General features: G+C 43.2%; 1 protein-coding gene across 1 annotated transcript in view; it reads right to left on the reverse strand.

Moving 5' to 3' along the window:
- LOC128687001 (putative neural-cadherin 2) overlaps positions 1-23,672 on the reverse strand; it is a 1,231,968-nt gene that overhangs the window by 74,951 nt on the left and 1,133,345 nt on the right. The window contains exons 21-24 of the mRNA XM_070082105.1: positions 20,479-20,795; positions 12,161-12,368; positions 2,040-2,195; positions 1,563-1,781 (exon numbers count right to left, since the gene is read on the reverse strand). Of these exons, the coding sequence (XP_069938206.1) occupies positions 1,563-1,781; positions 2,040-2,195; positions 12,161-12,368; positions 20,479-20,795 (900 nt within the window). The remainder of the gene's footprint in view (positions 1-1,562; positions 1,782-2,039; positions 2,196-12,160; positions 12,369-20,478; positions 20,796-23,672) is intronic.

The raw sequence follows: 23,672 nt of genomic DNA on the forward strand, positions 1-23,672 counted from the left end.
TTGTGTGTGACACTGGGTCCAGCAGTGTTGTGTGTGACACTGGGTCCAGCAGTGTTGTGTGTGACACTGGGTCCAGCAGTGTTGTGTGTGACACTGTGTCCAGCAGTGTTGTGTGTGACACTGTGTTGAGCAGTGTTGTATGTGACACTGGTTCCAGCAGTGTTGTGTGTGACACTGGGTCCAGCAGTGTTGTGTGTGACACTGGGTCCAGCAGTGTTGTGTGTGACACTGGGTCCAGCAGTGTTGTGTGTAACACTGGGTCCAGCAGTGTTGCACTCCAGGTTATATCACGGAAAAACTACATTGATCCCAGTGAAACTAAAACACGCTATTCTCCTATTCCAGGATACAAACCTGATCATAACATTGTAAAACTAATAATGATTTTTTAAACTAAAGCTTATTTTGCAATTTGTTGTAGGTTATAAACAAAAATTAATATTTCCTAGGCGGCGGAAGAGAATCCAATAAGAAAAATGATAAGGTGTAGTATCAAGCTGTAATTACAAAAGTCTCAGTTCAGCTGATAGCCCAATTTCTTCGAATTCCAAAATTAAAAAAAAAATTGAGTCGCCAAAAATATAATAAAAACATTTGTGAATTGGAGCCAACAATTTCCATTAAAAATTTAAGCCTTCCTGTAAGTGATACTGAAAAACAGAAGCATTGTAATTTTTATTAAAATTAGCAAATAGGAACCTACAGTCCAAAACTAATTTGAACCTTCCATTAAGCAAGGCACTTCAGTGTTGAAAACTTGAAGACAATCAAAGCATTGAAGGAAAAATCATTCACAGTTTTTTCTTTAATACACAACTGGCAAATTTGGACTTTCACACCTCAATAACAATTCAAATCTATCTTCAAGCAAATTAGCCAGTGCTAAAATTTTCATGCTAATCAGAAGAGTCATTCTCCAGTTATCACACAGATGCCAATAATAAAGTTTCATTCTTTTAATATTCATCAGCCATTGAAGATTTAAGTATTCAGAAGAGACGTTATTGTTACCGAAGAAAAAAAATGCATCATTTAAAGAGAAGCCTGATGGTCATAGCACCAACGGCACCTCGATATTAGGGATTGCCATTGGCACCCCCCAATATCGGGGTGCAAACCACCCACAGAGCTAGAATCAGTCATACTGCCATTGACGATGACTGCACTTCTGTATCCTCAGCGACTGTTTGGAAGAACTACAACATGGGGCATCGTATGACAGCCGCGTCAGGCCAGTTTCCCTCCGAGGAAATTACAAAGCATCCTTCTACATCCTTCCATGAGGAATACATTGTTGACTTTCCTGGTAACTGAGGTCATAGATACCGTCATGTAAGTATTTCTACGAGAGTACTGTGGCTACGAGCTGGGGTAAAATAAGGGGAAAACAATGTTTATCTCTCCATTAAATCTTAGAATCTGGATACAATCAAATGATGCTGTTGTTGAAGGCGTGGCCAATATTAAGAAAACACAGCTTTTGCTCTTTCGGAGGATCGAGCCTTCACTACTAATTGAGCTGAATGACCCACACGGGTTTACTAACACAAAATGGTATTTACCTCTCCGTTAACTCTGAGGTTACGGATGCAGCCATGGAAGTGTTGTTGCGAGAGCTGTGTAGGCCAGCCATGGTGATGGTGGTGGTGAGGGAGGGCGTGGGCCAGACCCCCGACCTGTAGAGGAGCAGCCACACTGAGTGCCTGATCCTGGGGAGGCAGGGGAGCCGCCAGGCGACACTCCCCGCCCTCTTGACACCGATCTACTATCACCTCCACTTTCTGTCCGTGAAATATTAAATATAAAATATTTACAATAGCTGAAATAGTTGCTTTGTCAGTCATATTCAGCTATTCCTAAAATAAATTTCATTAAATAAATGCAAGCAATTATCAAATAGGTGAAATATTGCACATAGTCAAATGGATGTATTAGTCAAAAATAAAGCAGAATATAGTCCGAAGTTAATGGCTACAGCAGTGGGAGAAGACAGTTACAAAACTAGGAGTACAACTGCTGATTCAGTGTACTCAGCACACCTGTAGTGCCACTATGAGATCAAGGCGGTGCCAGCGTCCGTCAGCGAGGGAGGGCACAAGGCTGGCATGTGTCGGGTCCAGCAGGATGGGACTGGTGCCCAGGTCAACCAGTACCCGCGGTCGACCACTTACCAGCTCCAGGCTCACTACATCCTCCTGTTACACCAACACGGCACAACTTTAATAAGGCAAATGTAACTTAACTGAAGCAAAACATTACTAATGTTCACTTAATCTTCACTTAACAGCTTAAAACTACTCAATCGTGTTGTTAATAAATACCGAGAAGACAATTATACAAGGTCAATTGCAAAGCCAGCAAAATTGATCACAACCTTCGCTGTTAAAGTATATAAACTCCAAGATAATAAATTATGTTAAGGTTTTGTATATGATTATAAATTCGCTTTTGGCATTTATGTTCAGTGATACACGGAACATAAATACTGATTAGTGTCTATACAACATATATCTTTACTAAAAAATGTAATTCAATATCAGCCTAAATTTACACACATCGGCACCACTCCTAAATCAAGAACACAATACTTGCAACACCAGCAGTGATGAAGTGTCTTGTGAAGCTGTCTGCACCACAGGCAGGGAGAGTCAGTGTCTGCACCACAGGCAGGGAGAGTCAGTGTCTGCACCACAGGCAGGGGGAGTCAGTGTCTGCACCACAGGCAGGGAGAGTCAGTGTCTGCACCACAGGCAGGGGGAGTCAGTGTCTGCACCACAGGCAGGGAGAGTCAGTGTCTGCACCACAGGCAGGGGGAGTCAGTGTCTGCACCACAGGCAGCACCACAGGCAGGGGGAGTCAGTGTCTGCACCACAGGCAGGGGGAGTCAGTGTCTGCACCACAGGCAGAGTCAGTGTCTGCACCAGTGTCTGGAGGGGGACAGGCAGAGTCAGTGTCTGCACCACAGGCAGGGGGAGTCAGTGTCTGCACCACAGGTCAGTGTCTGGGAGGGGGAGTCAGTGTCTGCACCACAGGCACAGTGTCTGCAGAGTCAGTGTCTGGGGAGTCAGTGTCTGCACCACAGGCAGGGGGAGTCAGTGTCTGCACCACAGGCAGGGGGAGTCAGTGTCTGCACCACAGGCAGGGGGAGTCAGTGTCTGCACCACAGGCAGGGGGAGTCAGTGTCTGCACCACAGGCAGGGGGAGTCAGTGTCTGCACCACAGGCAGGGGGAGTCAGTGTCTGCACCACAGGCAGGGGGAGTCAGTGTCTGCACCACAGGCAGGGGGAGTCAGTGTCTGCACCACAGGCAGGGGGAGTCAGTGTCTGCACCACAGGCAGGGGGAGTCAGTGTCTGCACCACAGGCAGGGAGAGTCAGTGTCTGCACCACAGGCAGGGGGAGTCAGTGTCTGCACCACAGGCAGGGGGAGTCAGTGTCTGCACCACAGGCAGGGGGAGTCAGTGTCTGTCAGTGCCTGCACCACAGGCAGGGGGAGTCAGTGTCTGCACCACAGGCAGGGGGAGTCAGTGTCTGCACCACAGGCAGGGGGAGTCAGTGTCTGCACCACAGGCAGGGGGAGTCAGTGTCTGCACCACAGGCAGGGGGAGTCAGTGTCTGCACCAGGGGGGCAGTGGAGGGGGGAGTCAGTGTCTGCACCACAGGCAGGGGGAGTCAGGGGGAATCAGTGTCTGCACCACACGCAGTGGGGCAATCAGTGTCTGCACCACAGAGTCAGTGTCTGCACCACAGGCAGAGTCAGTGTCTGCACCACAGGCAGGGGGAGTCAGTACCACAGGCAGTCAGGGGTCAGTCAGTGTCTGGTCAGTGTCTGCACCACACCAGTGTCTGCACCACAGGCAGGGGGACAGGCAGGGAGAGTCAGTGTCTGGTCAGTACCACACGCAGGGGGAATCAGTGTCTGGGCACCACACGCAGGGAGAGTCAGTGTCTGCACCACAGGCAGGGAGAGTCAGTGTCTGGTCAGTACCACAGGCAGGGAGAGTCAGTGTCTGGTCAGCACCACAGGCAGGGAGAGTCAGTGTCTGGTCAGCACCACAGGCAGGGAGAGTCAGTGTCTGGTCAGTACCACAGTATGTCTTCCTTTATAATAAATTGATCAGCTGAGTTAATTTATTGTTGGAAGCTCTTAGCTATGAATGTTTTTTTTTACTCACACCGTCAGTCTACCACCAAGGGTCGGTGACCTAAAAAAATAAACTTTCACCATTACTCATTCAATAGTTATGTTGTTAGACGTGTGCAAACAACAGGCTTCTAGTGACCCTCTGATATGCAACTTCCCCTTCCCTTCAGAATGCAAACACTGTATTTTCCATCTCCAGAGTTCCAGTCATGGAGGTCCAAAGTGACCTTGATTACACTCCAACAGCACATCAAAACCTTAAAAACCACTCGTCTCCACTACAGTCTAACTCGCTCACACTAGTCTGCTGAATGCTCAAGCCCCTAATGCTTAAAACCTCACACTCTCCGTCCAATCCTTCCTGGGAAGGGTTGGAGGGCGCCGGCATATCAGCGTCAGGTTGTTTCGGCGCCAGACTACTCAGCGCCAGGCTGTTGCAGTGCTGGCCCGTTTCGTTTCGTTTACGTCCTGGTCATATACGTCCTTCACTTAATTATTTTTATTAGAAAAATCGATTCTTAGGTTCCATATTATTATTGATTCTAGTCTTGATACTCCGGCGGTGAAAGGTCTTAGCGGTGAACTGGAATATCCCACCTAGGAACCAAAAAAGTATCCAAAACGGTTGGGATCCTCTCCAAGATACGATACTACGTGCCGCAAACTGCCCTTCTCACACTATACCATTCACTTATATGTCCATACTTCACCTATGCTATCTGTGCTTGGGGTTCAACTGCAGCAACACACCTAAAGCCAATAATAACCCAACAAAAAGCCACAGTAAGAATAATCACTAAATCCCATCCCTGGCAACACCCCCCCCCCCACTCTTCATAGATCTAAACTTACTCCCTGTTCAGTACATCCACACTTACTACTGTGCAATCTACATCTACAGGACCTTAAATTCCAATATTAACCTTGACCTAAAACGCTTTCTTGATAGTTGTGACAGAACCCACAGGCATAACACCAGACACAAACATCTCTATGACATTCCCCGTGTCCGACTAAACCTTTACAAAAATTCAATGTATGTCAAAGGCCCTAAAATCTGGAACACCCTACCTGAAAACTCTAGAACTGCAGACACATCCATCACCTTCAAAACTACCATCAGAAAACATCTTATCTCCCTGATACACCCTGTCAAATAATTACACGAATACCACCTGGTGGTTCACACTTACACTCACTCACCCATTTGACCTTAAACAGAAATATCAATCTCAATCTTAAAATAATGAATCTTAACTAGTCATAAGTGATACTCCAATACTGAAACTATGTATAGTGCCAAAACAAAAGCATTCACATTGCTAAACTCACAAACTAGTATTTAGTCACTTAGCCATAATATCAACTTACCTCATAATTTTGTAATATTTTAAACTTAAGATTTAATCTAAGTCTGCCCGAAATGCCTAGCCATGCTAGTGTTCTAGTGGTACACTCTGTAATTATTATTTTACTTCATGTAAACCACACAATAACCAAATTCTGTAAACTCAGCTTTGTAATCCTTATAAAGAATAAACTTTGAATTGAATTGAATAGTAACACCCTCTTTGCTTACATCCTCAAAATTATTACAAAGACTGAAATTTGGGGTACCCGTTCCCTTCCTCAGAGCAGATCGGGTTACCTCTTTTTTCTCTGGGGCTGCATTATCTTTACGGGTTTAGCACCTCCCCATTAGTATAATACAAATAAAAATAATAAAATGTGACTAAAAATATTCTTAAAAACTATATTACTTATCATTGTAACTTAAGTTGAAATTACAATTTTTTTTCATTTAGTGTGTCGGGGAGAGAGAGTACATCTGGATACGACGTGGCATCAAGCAGTGCAAGGTCTTACAATAATTTAAATGTACTTACTTATAAATCAGTAATGACTCAAAGCTAGCATTAAATAAAGTTAAATAAATGAATACTTCATTAAACAAACTGTAAATACCAGATGCATTTCGGTCGCTGTGCGGTCCAAGACAATTATCCCCGTATTGCATAACCCCTGTACCTCAATGCACGCAAAAAGGACTAATGCAGAGTGCGGCATAAGTTTTCAATGCCATTAAATATTAGCACTGAAGATTTGAAGGGAATCAGATTTGGTATTGACAAGTTATCACGAGGACACTAATATCCACATTTCTTCAATGAAACCGGCAAAATTAGGATATTCACGGCCCAAAACTTCTTCAAATTTTCCACTAAGAAAAAACCTTTGAAGAGAAGCCGAAGCAGAATTCTCTTATTAAAAAAAATATATCCTGATGCACCAAAACGTCAAGTTTGAAGACACTGGTAATTTTCTTCAAGTAATCAGCGATGAAGCGTGAAGGTAGTTGAGTGAAGCTCTCAAGACACTATCTCACGTAAACCATAATTTATATTTTCCCTTTTCTTAGATAAAAAAAACCGAAGAGGGAGGAACATCGAGCAAAAATCAATCCAAGATTTTTTTCTAAAGATTTACCAGCATTAAATATTTAAGTACGCGCGTAACTACGCAAGTTACATTAAAACTACGTAGACCCTTCAATGGGGCTCTTGATCTAAGGAATTGGACCAATGCTCAGATTCCCTGAATCTCGCCTGAATGCCTTCCAGTCTTCCCCAAGCGCCGTATGACCCTTGCGGGTTTAGCGCTCTAACCTTCCCTCCCTCCCATAAACACGATTACATACAGTGGTCAGGATGACATGTCAAGTGCACACACACACACACACACACACACACACACACACACACACACACACACACACACACACACACACACACGTACACTGTCCAGATTTAAGCCAGGATGAGCCAATAAAGTCAAAACACTGACTAATGTTTGATCAGAAGATTCTTCAGTTATTTTACAGAAACTAAGCTACTGATAAAACTGACATTAAAACTTACACAACATTCAAGGCAAAACTTCCTTTGAAGAAAACACATCAGCACTAAGAGTTTAAACCTGACCAGAAGATGCATTCTCCAGGTATTGTAATTAATACGTGCAAATGTGCACCTGCACAGCCTAAAGCCAAGAAATGTTTGATCCATCATCTCATAAGATGATGCATCAGCCATTAAAGACTGACTTTTATATTCACCAGAGGAAAGTTGTGTTGTAGAGTTCTGAGCTTTGCTCAGAACTCTACAACACAGTTGTCATCAAAGATTTGTTAAGTTATACCATGAATTAAGGAAAGATCCTGGACTTCACCTTACGAAACAGACAAAGCAAATGCGATAGTAATTATGGATAATGTAGATTATAGTGGAATAATATTAGAAGACAGGCGTACTGACGTTCCCCTTACACTGTGTGTAGTGCACCCACGCATGTAAATAATCCTGTGAATCTTGCCCAAGATACATTATACAAGCTTTGAAAATTTGAAGCCGATCGAATAAGGTGTTGTCGAGTAACAAACGAAAATTTTGGAGAAAGAAAATTTTTGCTGAGAATATTGTGCAAATGGGAAAGTTTATCCTCGTTAAATTTAACGCCATAAAAACCAAGAATATGTATTTTACTTTTTTTTTTTTTAACTTACATTGTCTTAAATTTTCTACCTGCCTGGAGGGTACTCTGGGGGATCAACGCCCCCGCTGCCCGGTCCATGACCAGGACTACCGGTGGATCAGGGCTTGATCAACTAGGCTGTTACTGCTGGCCGCATATAGTCCAACGTACGAACCACAGCCCGGCTGATCCGGCACCAACTTCAGGTATTTGTCCAGCTCCCTCCTGAAGACAACCAGGGGTCTATTGGTAATTCCCCTTACGGCTGGTGGGAGGTTGTTGAAAAATTTTGGGCCCCGGACACTTGTTGTGTTTTCTCTTAGTGTACTAATGGCGCCCCTACTTTTCACTGGGGGTATGTTGCATCGCCTGCAAAGTCTTTTGCTTTGGTAGGAAGTGATTTCTGCGTGCAGATTAGGGCCCAGTCCCTCTAGGATTTTCCGAGTGTACATTATGATGCATCTCTCTCGCCTGCGCTCCAGTGAATACAAGTCAAGTGCTTCGAAGCGTTCCCAGTAGTTAAGGTGTTTGATGGAACTTATACGTGCAGTAAACGTTCTCTGTACATTCTCTAGATCTGCAATTTCACCTGCCTTGAATGGATATGTTAGTGTACAGCAGTATTCCAGCCTAGAGAAAACAAGCGATTTAGAAAGGATCATCATTGGCTTGGCATCTCCTGGTTTGAACGTTCTCATTATCCATCCTATCATTTTCCTCGATGTTATAGTGGCACTGTTGTGAGCCTTAAGGTGAGATCCTCACGTTACCACTCCCAGGTCCTTCACATCACTTTTCTGCTCTACTGTGTGATTAAAATTCGTAGTACACTCAGTTCTATCTTTTATTTTCTTCAGTTTTCCATAACGGAGTAGTTGGAATTTGTCTTCATTGAACATCATATTGTTCTCTGTTGCCCATTGGAAATCTCATCTGCGACTTAAGAATATAAGAACATAAAAAAGAAGGAACACTGCAGCAGGCCTACTGGCTCATGCGAGGCAGGTCCAAGTCGCCTACCGACTTATACCACCGACCCAACCTGATCAGGTCCTGGTCACATCCACTTAAGGAGCACTGCATCAGACATACTATCACAAGCTGGTCAAGTCCGATTCACACCCACTCATGTGTTTATCTAACCTATTTTTACAACTACACAACGTTTTAGCTTCTATGACGGTACTCGGTAGTTTGTCCCATTCAATCAAGTCGCTGGGACAAAGACCTGATTGCAGTTATTTGGGTAATTCCATGATATATTGAAATTAAGTGATTTGTGGAAATAAATGGTACAAAATACCGACACAATAGAAAAATAAACACAGAAGCAGTATAATGTGATCCTTTATTAACAACGTTTCGCCCAACGCAGTGGGCTTTATCAACTCACAAACAGATCTGTAGATGAATGGTTCAGAAAACCGACATGTTGATAAATTAGACATGTGCAACTCTTGGGTATCTTTATTGAGGAAACGTTTCGCCACACAGTGGCTTCATCAGTCCATACAAAGGAGAATCGTGAAGAACAAGAGGAGAATGAGGTAATCAGTCCCTCAACCTTGAGTCGATGTGGTCAGTCCATCAATATTGAATAGAATACAGCATATGAGCGAAGAAGTGCCTTATATACCATAGGCAGGAGAGGTGCAGCAGTCGTAGGTGGTGTCACATTTGTCCATGTGGAAGTAGGCAAGCGAAGAATTCCCAAGTCTTAAGATCCCAAGAAGTTGCAGTGTCTGACAGGAATGTAGATGAATGGAACAAACAAATCAGTTTGCGACTCGATAAATCCCAGAGAAATAAAAAAAAAGGAATAAGAAAAGCAAAAAGGGATTATGAGGCTAAAGTCGCAAGGGATTCGAAGAATAACCCAAAAGGGTTCTTTCAGGTATACAGAAGTAAGATTAGGGACAAGATAGGCCCACTTAAGAGTAACTCAAGTCAGATTACTGACAGTGATAAGGAAATGTGTGAACTTTTCAATACCTACTTCCTCAGAAAGATACTAGCGAAATGCCACAGAAGGACAATAATAAACTATGCAAAATTAGGGTAACTAGTGAAATGGTCCTTAGACAAATAGAGAAATTAAAACCTAATAAATCCCCAGGCCCTGATGAACTGTTTGCAAGGGTTTTCAAGGAATGTAAAGAGAAACTTAGTATACCTTTGGCGAATCTTTTCAATATATCACTACAAACTGGCATAGTGCCAGGCAAGTGGAAAATGGCAGATATAATACCTATTTACAAGGCGGGTGATAGGTCCTTAGCTTCGAACTATAGACCAATAAGCCTTACCTCCATAGTTGGTAAATTTATGGAATAATTTTTGAGGCAATTCGTAGCCATCTTGATAGGCATAAATTAATTAATGAATCTCAGCACGGTTTTACTAAGGGGCGTTCCTGTCTTACGAATTTACTTTCCTCACTAAGGTATTTAAGAAGGTAGATCATGGTACTAAATATGATATTGTGTATATGGACTTCAGTAAGGCTTTCGATAGAGTTCCACATCAGAGGCTGTTGAGGAAACTTTAGGCACACGGAATAGGAGAAATTTTTTCTTGGGTAGAGGCATGGTTGACAAACAGGCAGCAAAGTGTTTGCATAAATGGGAAGAACTCACAATGGAGGCACGTCACAAGCGGTGTTCCACAGGGGTCAGTGTTGGGCCCCTTGTTGTTCACAATCTACATAAACGACATAGATGAGGGAATAAATAGCGACATAGGAAAATTTGCTGATGACACCAAAACAGGCCGTCCAATTCATTCTAATGAGGACAATAGAGCACTCCAGAATGATTTGAATAGATTGATGCAGTGGTCAGAGAAGTGGCAGATGCAATTTAATATAGACAAATGCAAAGTTCTAAATGTTGGACAGGAAAATAACCATGACACAAACTAAATAATGTAGATCTTAATATTAAGGATTGCAAAAAGGATTTAGGAGTTCTGGTTAGTAGTAATCTAAAACTAAGACAGCAGTGCATTAGTGTTCGCAATAAAGCTAACAGAATCCTTGGCTTCATAGCAAGAAGTATAATGGAAGTCCTCAGGTTGTTCAACTGTCTATATCTTTGGTTAGGCCTCATTTAGATTATGCTGAACAGTTTTGGCCACCGTATTACAGAAGGGATATAAATGCACTGGAAAACGTACAAAGGAGGATGACAAAGTTGATCTCATGTATCAGAAATCTTCCCTATGAGGATAGACTGAGGGCCCTGAATCTGCACTCTCTCGAAAGGCGTAGAATTAGGGGGGATATGATTGAGGTGTATAAATGGATAATAGGAATTAATAAAGGTGATGTAAATAGCGTGCTAAAAATATCTAACAGACAGGACTCGCAGCAATGGCTTTAAATTGGAAAAAAAATCAGATTCAGGAATGATATAGGAAAGCACCGGTTTGGTAATAGAGTTGTGGATGAGTGGAACAAACTCCCGAGTGCTGTCATAGACGCAAAGACGTTGTGTAGTTTTAAAAATAGGTTGGATAAATACACGAGTGGGAGTGAGTTGGACCTGACTAGCTTGTGCTACTATGTAGGATGCCGTGCTCCTTCCTTAAGTGACATGTCTGACCATACTAGGTCAAGGCACTGGCTTAAGCCAGTGGAAGAATTGGACTTGCCTCGCATAGGCCAGTAGGCCTGTTGCAGTGTTCCTTCTTATGTTTTTAAATCGTAATGACACGATTGCAAACAAACCATATCAGCATAGGCACAGTGGTGCCTGTGCTAACCTTTCTATTGTGTATAAATGTACCTAGTTGGATGAATCTTGTTGGATGAATCTTATTGTAGCCAGTTGGTCCAGTGGCTAACGTGTCGGTCTGGAGTTTTACGACTCTCTAACCGTGAGTTCAAGCCCCACCCGTGGTATGATTTGTTACAGAATACGGGAATACCTTCCTCGGATCGCGCAGCGACATTAATACATCTGGTAAACTCTTAACACGACTGCAAAGAAACCAGGGAATGGGTGGGGTTTGAACCCATGATAAGAGAGTTCACGAGTTCAAACCCCACCCGTTTCCTGGTTTGTTTACATCTAGTTAAGTCAATATTTACAATCATCAGAGTGGCCCATTGAGAGACGAAGATTTCATTACTGGCTCGTATGCCACTAAATATATACCAGTACTTCCCAAATATGGTGAAAAGTTATTTAATACTAGGAATATATAGTAAAAGTTGAAAAGCATCTAATCAGACATCCAACAATCAAAATCTGATGAAAGAAAAATGGAGGATATGGATGCTACGAAATACAGAATCGATATCCAGTCTCATTTCCCCTGACATACCATATATTCAACTGGCGAGGCCTATAACCGCTGTATTTCTGTTTGGTTATGGAATTTACCTGGACGACGAGTGCTCCTGGGTTGTACTAGGTCAGGGATGTGTAGCCTCCATCTGTTGACCTCTGGTGGTGTTAGGGAAAGAAAATGCTCGGTAAACATACCTGGACCAGTGGTGCTCCTGGCTGTGTTAAATCATCCGCCGGTCCAGCGTACAGCAGGAGACAGTCCTGGCGTGTTGTACGTAGTTCCAGAGTGACATGGAGTTGCGTGCACGCCGGGATGGGTGCCGCCCACGCCCACCCATTTCCCCGGAAAAATCGGCTAAGCTGTTTACACACTGACCCGCTCGTATCTTGTGGACACACACACCTGGTGGAGCGAGAACAGTTCTAATGATTATATACCTGCACAGGGGTAAATTAAAACTCACGTCAATAAAACAGTGCACGAATACCTTTAAACTATGTGAAATTTGCAGTTACTGAGAACAGGGAATCACTAACTGTTCTGTTAACCCGTACTTGATCATTCCACTTCGTTGCTTGGAAAGCAACGGTGAACAGGAAACTGAGAAAAAAAATGAACATTTAGTGACACTACAAATCAACTTAAGTTATCATTCTGTAACCACATGCTTTAGGAATAAAGATATTAATATCGCTGAATGTAGTGATGAGAAATGAACCACCACGCGATTGAGTCTTGGAAATTGTAGTTTTTTTTATTAGTGGAGAACTTGTCTGACAAAGATCGCTGCTGTCAGTGGCCAGTGATAACTTTTGTTTCTAGGAAAGCTAATTTTCTAAACATGGGGAGCTCACAAGTGGTTTTAAATATGAAAGAAAGTAGGGAATAATTGAGGACTGGGAAAGCAATGCGGAAACCTGTTTAGCTCCCACTGATTAATACAGTCATAGGTCATGCAGTGCTTGGGGAATGGGAGACAATCAGGTTTGATCCGAAGGGAAGGGGAGCTACAATTTCTTGGATCAAGAATCATTCATCAAGAAACCGATGAATAAACGGTTTAAAAAACCGACAAGCTAATAAATGAGACACACTTGCGCAACATTTGGGTACAGCCAGTAGCGAAACGTTGACTCCGGGCTGAGGGGCCGAATATCTCAAACTCTTCTTCTTCCACCTTACTTTGTACTGGAGTGAAGAAGCCACTGGCTGGCGAAAAGTTTCAAGAATAAAGTCTCATTTGAAAGTTAAGACACATGTGCAACATCTGGATATCTTTATTGTAGTAGACGTTTCGCCATCCAGTGGCTTTATCAATACAGATTCTAGGACATAATAGGAAGACAGTAGAACTATATACAAAAGATGAGGTAATCAGTCCCTCGGCCTTGGAGTTAGTGTTCACAGCATCGTGGTGGAGGAGAGTCTGGAGCAAAGGCAAGAAGACTGGCGCTTTTTATAGGCGTCAGTGAATGGGACGGGCAGCAGACGAGGTCAGTCACTGGTAGGCGGGATTCCCCAGTGGAAGTAGGTCCTTCCCAAAGAGATGGGTTAGTTGCAGCAGCCGTGAAGAAGGTCTTGTAGATGTCCTCTGAACCAAGATTCCATGATGTTGCAGTGTCTGACAAGTTGTGCAAAGAAAGGTATAAAATACCGACAATATGAAAGTTAAGACACATGTGCAACATCTGGATATCTTTATTGTAGTAGACGTTTCGCCATCCAGTGGCTTTATCAATACAGATTCTAGGACATAATAGGAAGACAGTAGAACTATATACAAAAGATGAGGTAATCAGTCCCTCGGCCTTGGAGTTAGTGTTCACAGCATCGTGGTGGAGGAGAGTCTGGAGCAAAGGCAAGAAGACTGGCGCTTTTTATAGGCGTCAGTGAATGGGACGGGCAGCAGACGAGGTCAGTCACTGGTAGGCGGGATTCCCCAGTGGAAGTAGGTCCTTCCCAAAGAGATGGGTTAGTTGCAGCAGCCGTGAAGAAGGTCTTGTAGATGTCCTCTGAACCAAGATTCCATGATGTTGCAGTGTCTGACAAGTTGTGCAAAGAAAGGTATAAAATACCGACAATATGAAAGTTAAGACACATGTGCAACATCTGGATATCTTTATTGTAGTAGACGTTTCGCCATCCAGTGGCTTTATCAATACAGATTCTAGGACATAATAGGAAGACAGTAGAACTATATACAAAAGATGAGGTAATCAGTCCCTCGGCCTTGGAGTTAGTGTTCACAGCATCGTGGTGGAGGAGAGTCTGGAGCAAAGGCAAGAAGACTGGCGCTTTTTATAGGCGTCAGTGAATGGGACGGGCAGCAGACGAGGTCAGTCACTGGTAGGCGGGATTCCCCAGTGGAAGTAGGTCCTTCCCAAAGAGATGGGTTAGTTGCAGCAGCCGTGAAGAAGGTCTTGTAGATGTCCTCTGAACCAAGATTCCATGATGTTGCAGTGTCTGACAAGTTGTGCAAGAAAGGTATAAAATACCGACAATATGCAAGTTAAGACACATGTGCAACATCTGGATATCTTTATTGTAGTAGACGTTTCGCCATCCAGTGGCTTTATCAATACAGATTCTAGGACATAATAGGAAGACAGTAGAACTATATACAAAAGATGAGGTAATCAGTCCCTCGGCCTTGGAGTTAGTGTTCACAGCATCGTGGTGGAGGAGAGTCTGGAGCAAAGGCAAGAAGACTGGCGCTTTTTATAGGCGTCAGTGAATGGGACGGGCAGCAGACGAGGTCAGTCACTGGTAGGCGGGATTCCCCAGTGGAAGTAGGTCCTTCCCAAAGAGATGGGTTAGTTGCAGCAGCCGTGAAGAAGGTCTTGTAGATGTCCTCTGAACCAAGATTCCATGATGTTGCAGTGTCTGACAAGTTGTGCAAAGAAAGGTATAAAATACCGACAATATGAAAGTTAAGACACATGTGCAACATCTGGATATCTTTATTGTAGTAGACGTTTCGCCATCCAGTGGCTTTATCAATACAGATTCTAGGACATAATAGGAAGACAGTAGAACTATATACAAAAGATGAGGTAATCAGTCCCTCGGCCTTGGAGTTAGTGTTCACAGCATCGTGGTGGAGGAGAGTCTGGAGCAAAGGCAAGAAGACTGGCGCTTTTTATAGGCGTCAGTGAATGGGACGGGCAGCAGACGAGGTCAGTCACTGGTAGGCGGGATTCCCCAGTGGAAGTAGGTCCTTCCCAAAGAGATGGGTTAGTTGCAGCAGCCGTGAAGAAGGTCTTGTAGATGTCCTCTGAACCAAGATTCCATGATGTTGCAGTGTCTGACAAGTGCTGCAACTAACCCATCTCTTTGGGAAGGACCTACTTCCACTGGGGAATCCCGCCTACCAGTGACTGACCTCGTCTGCTGCCCGTCCCATTCACTGACGCCTATAAAAAGCGCCAGTCTTCTTGCCTTTGCTCCAGACTCTCCTCCACCACGATGCTGTGAACACTAACTCCAAGGCCGAGGGACTGATTACCTCATCTTTTGTATATAGTTCTACTGTCTTCCTATTATGTCCTAGAATCTGTATTGATAAAGCCACTGGATGGCGAAACGTCTACTACAATAAAGATATCCAGATGTTGCACATGTGTCTTAACTTTCATATTGTCGGTATTTTATACCTTTCTTTGCACAACTTGTCAGACACTGCAACATCATGGAATCTTGGTTCAGAGGACATCTACAAGACCTTCTTCACGGCTGCTGCAACTAACCCATCTCTTTGGGAAGGACCTACTTCCACTGGGGAATCCCGCCTACCAGTGACTGACCTCGTCTGCTGCCCGTCCCATTCACTGACGCCTATAAAAAGCGCCAGTCTTCTTGCCTTTGCTCCAGACTCTCCTCCACCACGATGCTGTGAACACTAACTCCAAGGCCGAGGGACTGATTACCTCATCTTTTGTATATAGTTCTACTGTCTTCCTATTATGTCCTAGAATCTGTATTGATAAAGCCACTGGATGGCGAAACGTCTACTACAATAAAGATATCCAGATGTTGCACATGTGTCTTAACTTTCATATTGTCGGTATTTTATACCTTTCTTTGCACAACTTGTCAGACACTGCAACATCATGGAATCTTGGTTCAGAGGACATCTACAAGACCTTCTTCACGGCTGCTGCAACTAACCCATCTCTTTGGGAAGGACCTACTTCCACTGGGGAATCCCGCCTACCAGTGACTGACCTCGTCTGCTGCCCGTCCCATTCACTGACGCCTATAAAAAGCGCCAGTCTTCTTGCCTTTGCTCCAGACTCTCCTCCACCACGATGCTGTGAACACTAACTCCAAGGCCGAGGGACTGATTACCTCATCTTTTGTATATAGTTCTACTGTCTTCCTATTATGTCCTAGAATCTGTATTGATAAAGCCACTGGATGGCGAAACGTCTACTACAATAAAGATATCCAGATGTTGCACATGTGTCTTAACTTTCATATTGTCGGTATTTTATACCTTTCTTTGCACAAAGTCTCATTTACCAAGAAATCTCAAAAATCTCCTAGTATTCAAAGGGAGGAACTATTATCCTTTATAATAAGCCCTTCACCATGTGGTTGAGTGCAGTCTGGAGAAGTTATGTAATAATGTTAGTAGAATTACCGGCAATATGTTAGGTAAAAGAATATGTCAAGCCGTAACTGCTTGACGAAGCTCCTGGAGAGCGAAACGTTGCCACTATAAAAATGTCGCATTAGTTGCACACGTGTTCTTTTACCACCTGGAGAAGTTATGCTGTACTTATAATTTGTAATATTTTACAATTAAGAATAAAACTAAGTATGCCCGAAATGCCTAGCCATGCTAAGCGTTCTAGTGGTACACTCTGTAATCACAATTTTACTACATGTAAACCAAACAATAACCAAATTTCTGTAAACCCAGCATTGTAATCCTTATAGAGAATAAACTTTGAATTTGAATTTGAATTTGAAAAAGAATAGGAGTGAGTGTCGCAGAGACACGAAGACACGCAGGACGCTGCTGAAGTGTAAGTATCTTTTAATCTTTCCTGTATATTTCCCCACTTTAACGTTTCTGTCTATTCCAAGCTGTTCTAGGTTTTAGTAAGCAGAAATTTTTAGTAGTGTGAATATGAATTCAAAGCGAAGAGTTATTTTTTTTTATTGCACAACTGATATTTAATGCCACAAAAAATCAAGTTATTTATGTTTGTGCTACGTGTCCCCATTCCATCGCTTTCTCTAAGTTCAATTAAGTCCCAGAGCGTTCGTGTTAAGTTATGGATCCTTACAGCTGGGTGATGGCAGCAAAATATACTGATACAGAATTTTAAGCATATTAAGAGAATTTTAACTACGCCCGTGTGAAATATTACTCGGGTGACTATAAATGTTCAGTGATCCTTTACTTCACTCTGTTCCTTCCCTCTCCTGTGCTGATGCTGAGGCGAAAGCCTCTATTTCTCGCCGTATACCTGACCCCAGAGGTCCTGGGCAATGAATGAACTCGCCAACTCAGCTGCTGCTTCTGCTATTCAAGATATATCAATCGCTAAAAGAAAGGGACCCATTCTCAGACTTTTTTTTCCTCCCAGTACACTCTCAGCACTTGTGCGCTGCTGGCAATGGCGTTGGTTGCAGTCAGTAACCAACAAAACTTTCTCATCGAACTGCAGTTTATTCCTAGTCATCTTCTCTCCATCGTTCTCAGGCAGAAATCTTACCTTCGTATTTAAATACTGGACACTAACACGACTCTCACGTGACTGTATCATCGAGAAATGGCAGGCACCTGCGTGATGATTGCCAGACTGCGCTAACTTTTATTTACCGGAGAATGAAGATTTCACCTTGACATGTATTTTAATACCCCTGATGTATTCACCAATTACCTACCTGCCTGAAGTCCCATTTTCAATGCAGTCTTTCCCTATGATTTTGTAGCTAAAACTAACCTACTGCATCAACGAGAACTCATTTTCAAATTCAAAGTAACCTTCCACTGCTTCCGCCCCTAATAGCATCCACCTTCCAATACAACTCTGATCTAAACAGGTTTACTGTTCTTTTGAATACAGCAGTAAGGCAGACGTTTGCCTCAGTGGCTTGATGTGCCACATACATCGACATATCTTTGGAAAGTGCCAGATCCTATGGTCACTACAGACGAGCAACAAATTATACAAGGTTCAACAGGACGTATTCTTGGCCTTCCTCTTCCCAAAAAGAATCATGAAGACAATTCTTTATTGGTCGAGAATAGGCCACATACACCACTCCCAGAGCTACTTGCTTGCAGGTGCTCCTGACACTGACTCTAGGAATGTTGCAGACTAAAATACGTTAATTTTTACCCACAACATGTAGCTTTTTACCTACCATTGTGTCAGTACTCACCAGGGTACCTCGTTGAGATATCAGGGAAATTTCATACGAATCATTTGGCAATAAAAATTTAACTGATTTTTAAAATGATTCGGGTTATTTAAACTTGAGTTCGATATCATTTATTCCGCAGTGTGCTTGTTGGGTTCAAATGTTTTTTTTTTATATTTTTGCATTATAGTTTTCGCTTATGAATGTTAAGTGCATTTAACATTTTGTGAAAAGCGATGAATGCCCCTTTAGGTCAAAGCCCTCAGTAAATATTACAACTTCCTTGCTAACACACTCCCACCTGATTTCAAGAATACTTTCGCAATAGCTTTCGAGTCAACCGATGAGGAGGGATCTAAACGCCACAGGAAACTAAAGCAACGTAAAGCCACCCAGACATAATTAAAGTGAACTTTGTAAAATGATGCAGCAAGGAGACTGGAGGCAGTGAATTAAAAATAATTCACGTTAAGCGCTAAACCCATGTGAATCATTCAGAGCAAGACTTGCTGGAGGTTTGATCCTCCGTCTGTTGAGCGCAAAACAGATGCAGTGGAGATGTGTTTGAGCGAAATGTGTGGTGTGAATATTACGGTGATAATTTGGAGCGTAGAGTGAAGAGTTGTGGTTCGGACACTCAGAAAGGATCGAGCAAAACAGGATGACCAGGAGGGTAAGTAAATTGGAGAGGGGTAGGAGATTCCCCAAGAAGAGATGGAGAGAAGGGGGGGGGTACAGGAGGCCGTGAACACCTGTCAGCCACTGCGTGGCAACAGATGTCAGACGCTGCGTGAGTGACAATACCTGTCAGCCACTGATAACGTACCATTAACACATCAATGTGCAGGAAGAGCATTGCTAGAAAGCTCTCGATTGACTAGTTTTGACTACTTGTCTTCACTCTCACGGCACTTAAGGCTTTATGAAGTACAAGCATTACCCACTGTGGGCTTTATCAAGTACAAAAAAGCCCAGCGTGGCCAAATCATAGCTAGCTGGCCCAGTGGCTAACGCGTCGGTCTGGAGTTTTATGACTGTAGCGGGTTCTAACCCCACCCGTGGTATGGTTTGTTTGCAATCGTGTCATTACGATTTCGTCAGTCAAATCGTTGTATTAATAAAAGCTTTTTCTAATGAAAAGTTGTTTTTCTTCCAATATCTGTAGTCTCATTCTCTTGTACACAAATTGTTAATGTAACTACTAGTATGATAAATATATTTATGCTCCAATTATATTTTTGGCATTATTCTTTGTGGAACCCGGAAAAAAATGATGCGATAACTCCTTAAAAGCAAACGTTGAGATTTCTACCCCATCGTTGAACTTCCCAAAAAATTCTCGTACAACGCTAATAACGAGGTTATTAGCGTTGAAACCTTCAAGGGTTCCACTGAACTTTGAGAAGCTTGTCCATTCCTAAAAAGTTCTCAACGGTAAAAGCTGATATGAAGCAGATCATTAAAGTTCAGGGACAGAATTATTCTAATATTCCAAGTCTTAACTTACGAAATCCACGAGTACAGTCGTTGCTACAGTCAAAACTGTAATTTGGTTGAAATGCGAGTGTGTTGGTACTGTTTGGTGACAACACAGCTGCTTATACATGGAAGATTACCGAGAAGATTATTCTCCATGGAAATCACATTATCCACGGAAGCCGGATTATCCTCCACGGAAGACAGACTCCCCTCCGCCGAAGACAGACTTTCAAAAATCACCAGATAATACTTTGACATAACATTGTAAATTACAACTGTAACCAACAACACAAAAGATACATCACTTACACTGTACGTCTGGCAGTGCAAAAATCATTCTTCCACGGAGGTGCCAGGACCGGAAATAAAGGACTTTTGATTCAGGAAATCAGAGCTACTCTTCCCTACTTCACATCAATCCTGATTACCTCCGTGTAGCAGGCACTGTTTGACCTCTGCTGGTGTCGTACTTCCCCGTGACTACACAAGCAAGAGATGAGATTTAGCAGTAAATTTAATAATGGGATATAATACCGACAAGCTGATAAGACACATGTTGTACATGTGTAGATAAGTAAGACGTATGTTGCACACGCGTCTTACTTATCGAGATTTCGCGGTATTTCTGCAAACCTGAAGAAAGATGGTAGGTCACCTGGGGTGGCGGGTGTGGGCGATGCACCTGCCACCGTTGAGACACGGGTTGGGGTGGCAGGAAGCAGGCTGAGTGACAGCGGCGGCGCTGGGCTGGGCGGCAGCGCTGGGTGTCACCTGCCGTGGGTGGGTCAGGTGAGGGTGGTAGGTGTGACAGCTGCACCCACTGTCAGAGAGCTGCAGACGCGGTGTTACTAGAGCCGTCCTGTTAGCGTCCACCACCCACACACTCCCACCCACAGAGTGCTCGCCCCCACCAACACCCACACACACACCCACGCCAACGTTTGACACATTCACTCCGGAGTCGCTGGAGATCTGGGCAAGTGGAAAGAAAAGTTTACACATGTGAGAGCTTAGAAACACACAGGAAGGTAATACGTTGTCTGTGTTCACCCATCAGTATAAAATGTGTACTTGAGTTAGTCGATTGATGTGGGTCGCATCCCGGGACAAAATTGACCTAATATGCCCGAAATGCTCTGCATAACAAGCGGCTTTCTATACAGTAGATGTCACTGATGTCAACTAGGCCTGTATACCTTGTACATGTACTGGAAGAAAAGAAAATATTATATTATTACTAAGTGTATAACAAATGTGAAGGTTAGTGAGCATCACTGTCATCATCATGTTCTTGGCAGACGAACAAGTCCTTCCTACCACTAAAATTAAAATATTTTGACTAAAAATCTTATTTTGCACTCAAAATACTAAATCTCTTAGATTTTGCTGAACATTTATGATTTTCTTAAATAAGCTAAATATTAAATAAGTAATATGTGCTTAAACGTTATTTTGGGAACCTTCCCAGTGTACAATGACAAGCTCAGGAAACTCCCAGTGTACAATGACAAGCTCAGGAACCTCCCAGTGTACAATGACAAGCTCAGGAAACTCCCAGTGTACAATGACCAGCTCAGGAACCTCCCAGTGTACAATGACAAGCTCAGGAAACTCCCAGTGTACAACGACAAGCTCAGGAACCTTCCCAGTGTACAATGACAAGCCCAGGAACCTCCCAGTGTACAATAAGCTCAGGAACCTTCCCAGTGTACAATGACAAGCTCAGGAACCTTCCCAGTGTACAATGACAAGCTCAGGAACCTCCCAGTGTACAATGACAAGCCCAGGAACCTCCCAGTGTACAATGACAAGCTCAGGAACCTTCCCAGTGTACAATGACAAGCTCAGGAACCTCCCGGTGTACAATGACAAGCCCAGGAACCTCCCAGTGTACAATGACAAGCTCAGGAACCTCCCAGTGTACAATGACAAGCTCAGGAACCTCCCAGTGTACAACGACAAGCTCAGGAACCTTCCCAGTGTACAATGACAAGCTCAGGAACCTCCCAGTGTACAATGACAAGCTCAGGAACCTCCCAGTGTACAATGACAAGCCCAGGAACCTCCCAGTGTACAATGACAAGCTCAGGAACCTTCCCAGTGTACAATGACAAGCTCAGGAACCTCCCAGTGTACAATGACAAGCTCAGGAACCTCCCAGTGTACAATGACAAGCTCAGGAACCTCCCAGTGTACAATGACAAGCTCAGGAACCTCCCAGTGTACAATGACAAGCTCAGGAACCTCCCAGTGTACAATGACAAGCTCAGGAACCTCCCAGTGTACAATGACAAGCTCAGGAACCTCCCAGTGTACAATGACAAGCTCAGGAACCTCCCAGTGCCCAGGAACCTCCCAGTGTACAATGACAAGCTCAGGAACCTCCCAGTGTACAATGACAAGCTCAGGAACCTCCCAGTGTACAATGACAAGCTCAGGAACCTCCCAGTGTACAATGACAAGCTCAGGAACCTCCCAGTGTACAATGACAAGCTCAGGAACCTCCCAGTGTACAACGACAAGCCCAGGAACCTCCCAGTGTACAAAGTTCTGAATACTTAATTATTTTTACGTATGGCGAGATGGTAAGAGCGCTGAATGACCCCCACGGATTTAGCGCTTAGTATAAATAAAATAGTAATTTGATAAGGATTGTAGTAGCTATGCTAATAATTACGTAATGTTCCTGGCATTATCTTGCACTGTATTTGTGTTGCCTTACAAGCTGCATAAAGCAACACACCGCGTGAAAGGTTGCAAAAGAAATAGTTTCTAACAAAACGGAATAAACTGGACACAATACTGAGGAAAGTCGAACATGTGTTGTCTTACATAGTAAAATGTATAACTGAGAGGGACATTATTTTATCTTATAATATTTAAAGATCTTATGAAAGAAACTCGAGCTTCCCCAATGGTAATTCCCCTCAAGGGAGGTTCCTTGGCGCTGGTGAGGGGCTCTTGATCTAGGGAATTGGATCTGTGCTCCGGTTCCCTGAATTGAGCCTGAATACCCTCCATCCCTTCCCCCACATGCTCTATATAATCGTACGGGTTTAGCGCTCCCCCGTGATAATAATAATAATAAAACAGTGGTAATGTTACACGCAACGAGAGAACTACACACATCTCCTGTGCAAAACTTGACTGCACTTAAGGCGCGGAAAAAAAAAATCTCAGGCATGTTGAAGTGTACTTGACAGCGCATAATACAGATTATTTCCCAGGTGTGTAGTATCAAGCGAGCACTTTACCTTGAACCATCGACGGTTCAACACTAGCCAAACAAAACTTGTACTAGAATAATGCTTGATGACCTGTAATATCAATATCATGTTCATCTTTTGCTAGTTATTACTGATTTCTCTTTTTTTTTTTTTTGCTTTATGAGAGCGTTTATAAACCAAGGAGTCTTTTCAGGAGTCAAAGTGGCACCGATCATAAGAGACGAGGAGCACAGGATTATCAATAATAGACACGAGTCACTTCATTTAAACCAGAAATTTCTGTAAGACGATTGGGTCTGTTGGACTGGACAAGTTGGGTGAAGTTGATCCTAGTGGTGTAAGTGGTTTCCCAGAAAAAACTCAAGGATGGGGGGATGGGGGGGGGAGGGTAGCATGTCGATACTTGGGATGTTTAGCAAAAGAGAAAAAAATGAACATTTACAATCTTATCCCTACTTTATTTCCTTGCACTCCTCTACAAAAAGTAAGTCCCACGGTGTTGAAGGCGTCGAGTCGAACACTGTTACAAGCCTCGAGGTTGAAATGTGAGTTCTGAGCAGTGCTAGTGAAGGCTGGGAACTATACTTCAGGACAACAGATTGCAACAACTGTAAAAGAACAA

The sequence above is a fragment of the Cherax quadricarinatus genome, chromosome 7 (assembly GCF_038502225.1).
Source record: "Cherax quadricarinatus isolate ZL_2023a chromosome 7, ASM3850222v1, whole genome shotgun sequence".
NCBI classification, from domain to species: Eukaryota; Metazoa; Arthropoda; class Malacostraca; order Decapoda; family Parastacidae; genus Cherax; species Cherax quadricarinatus.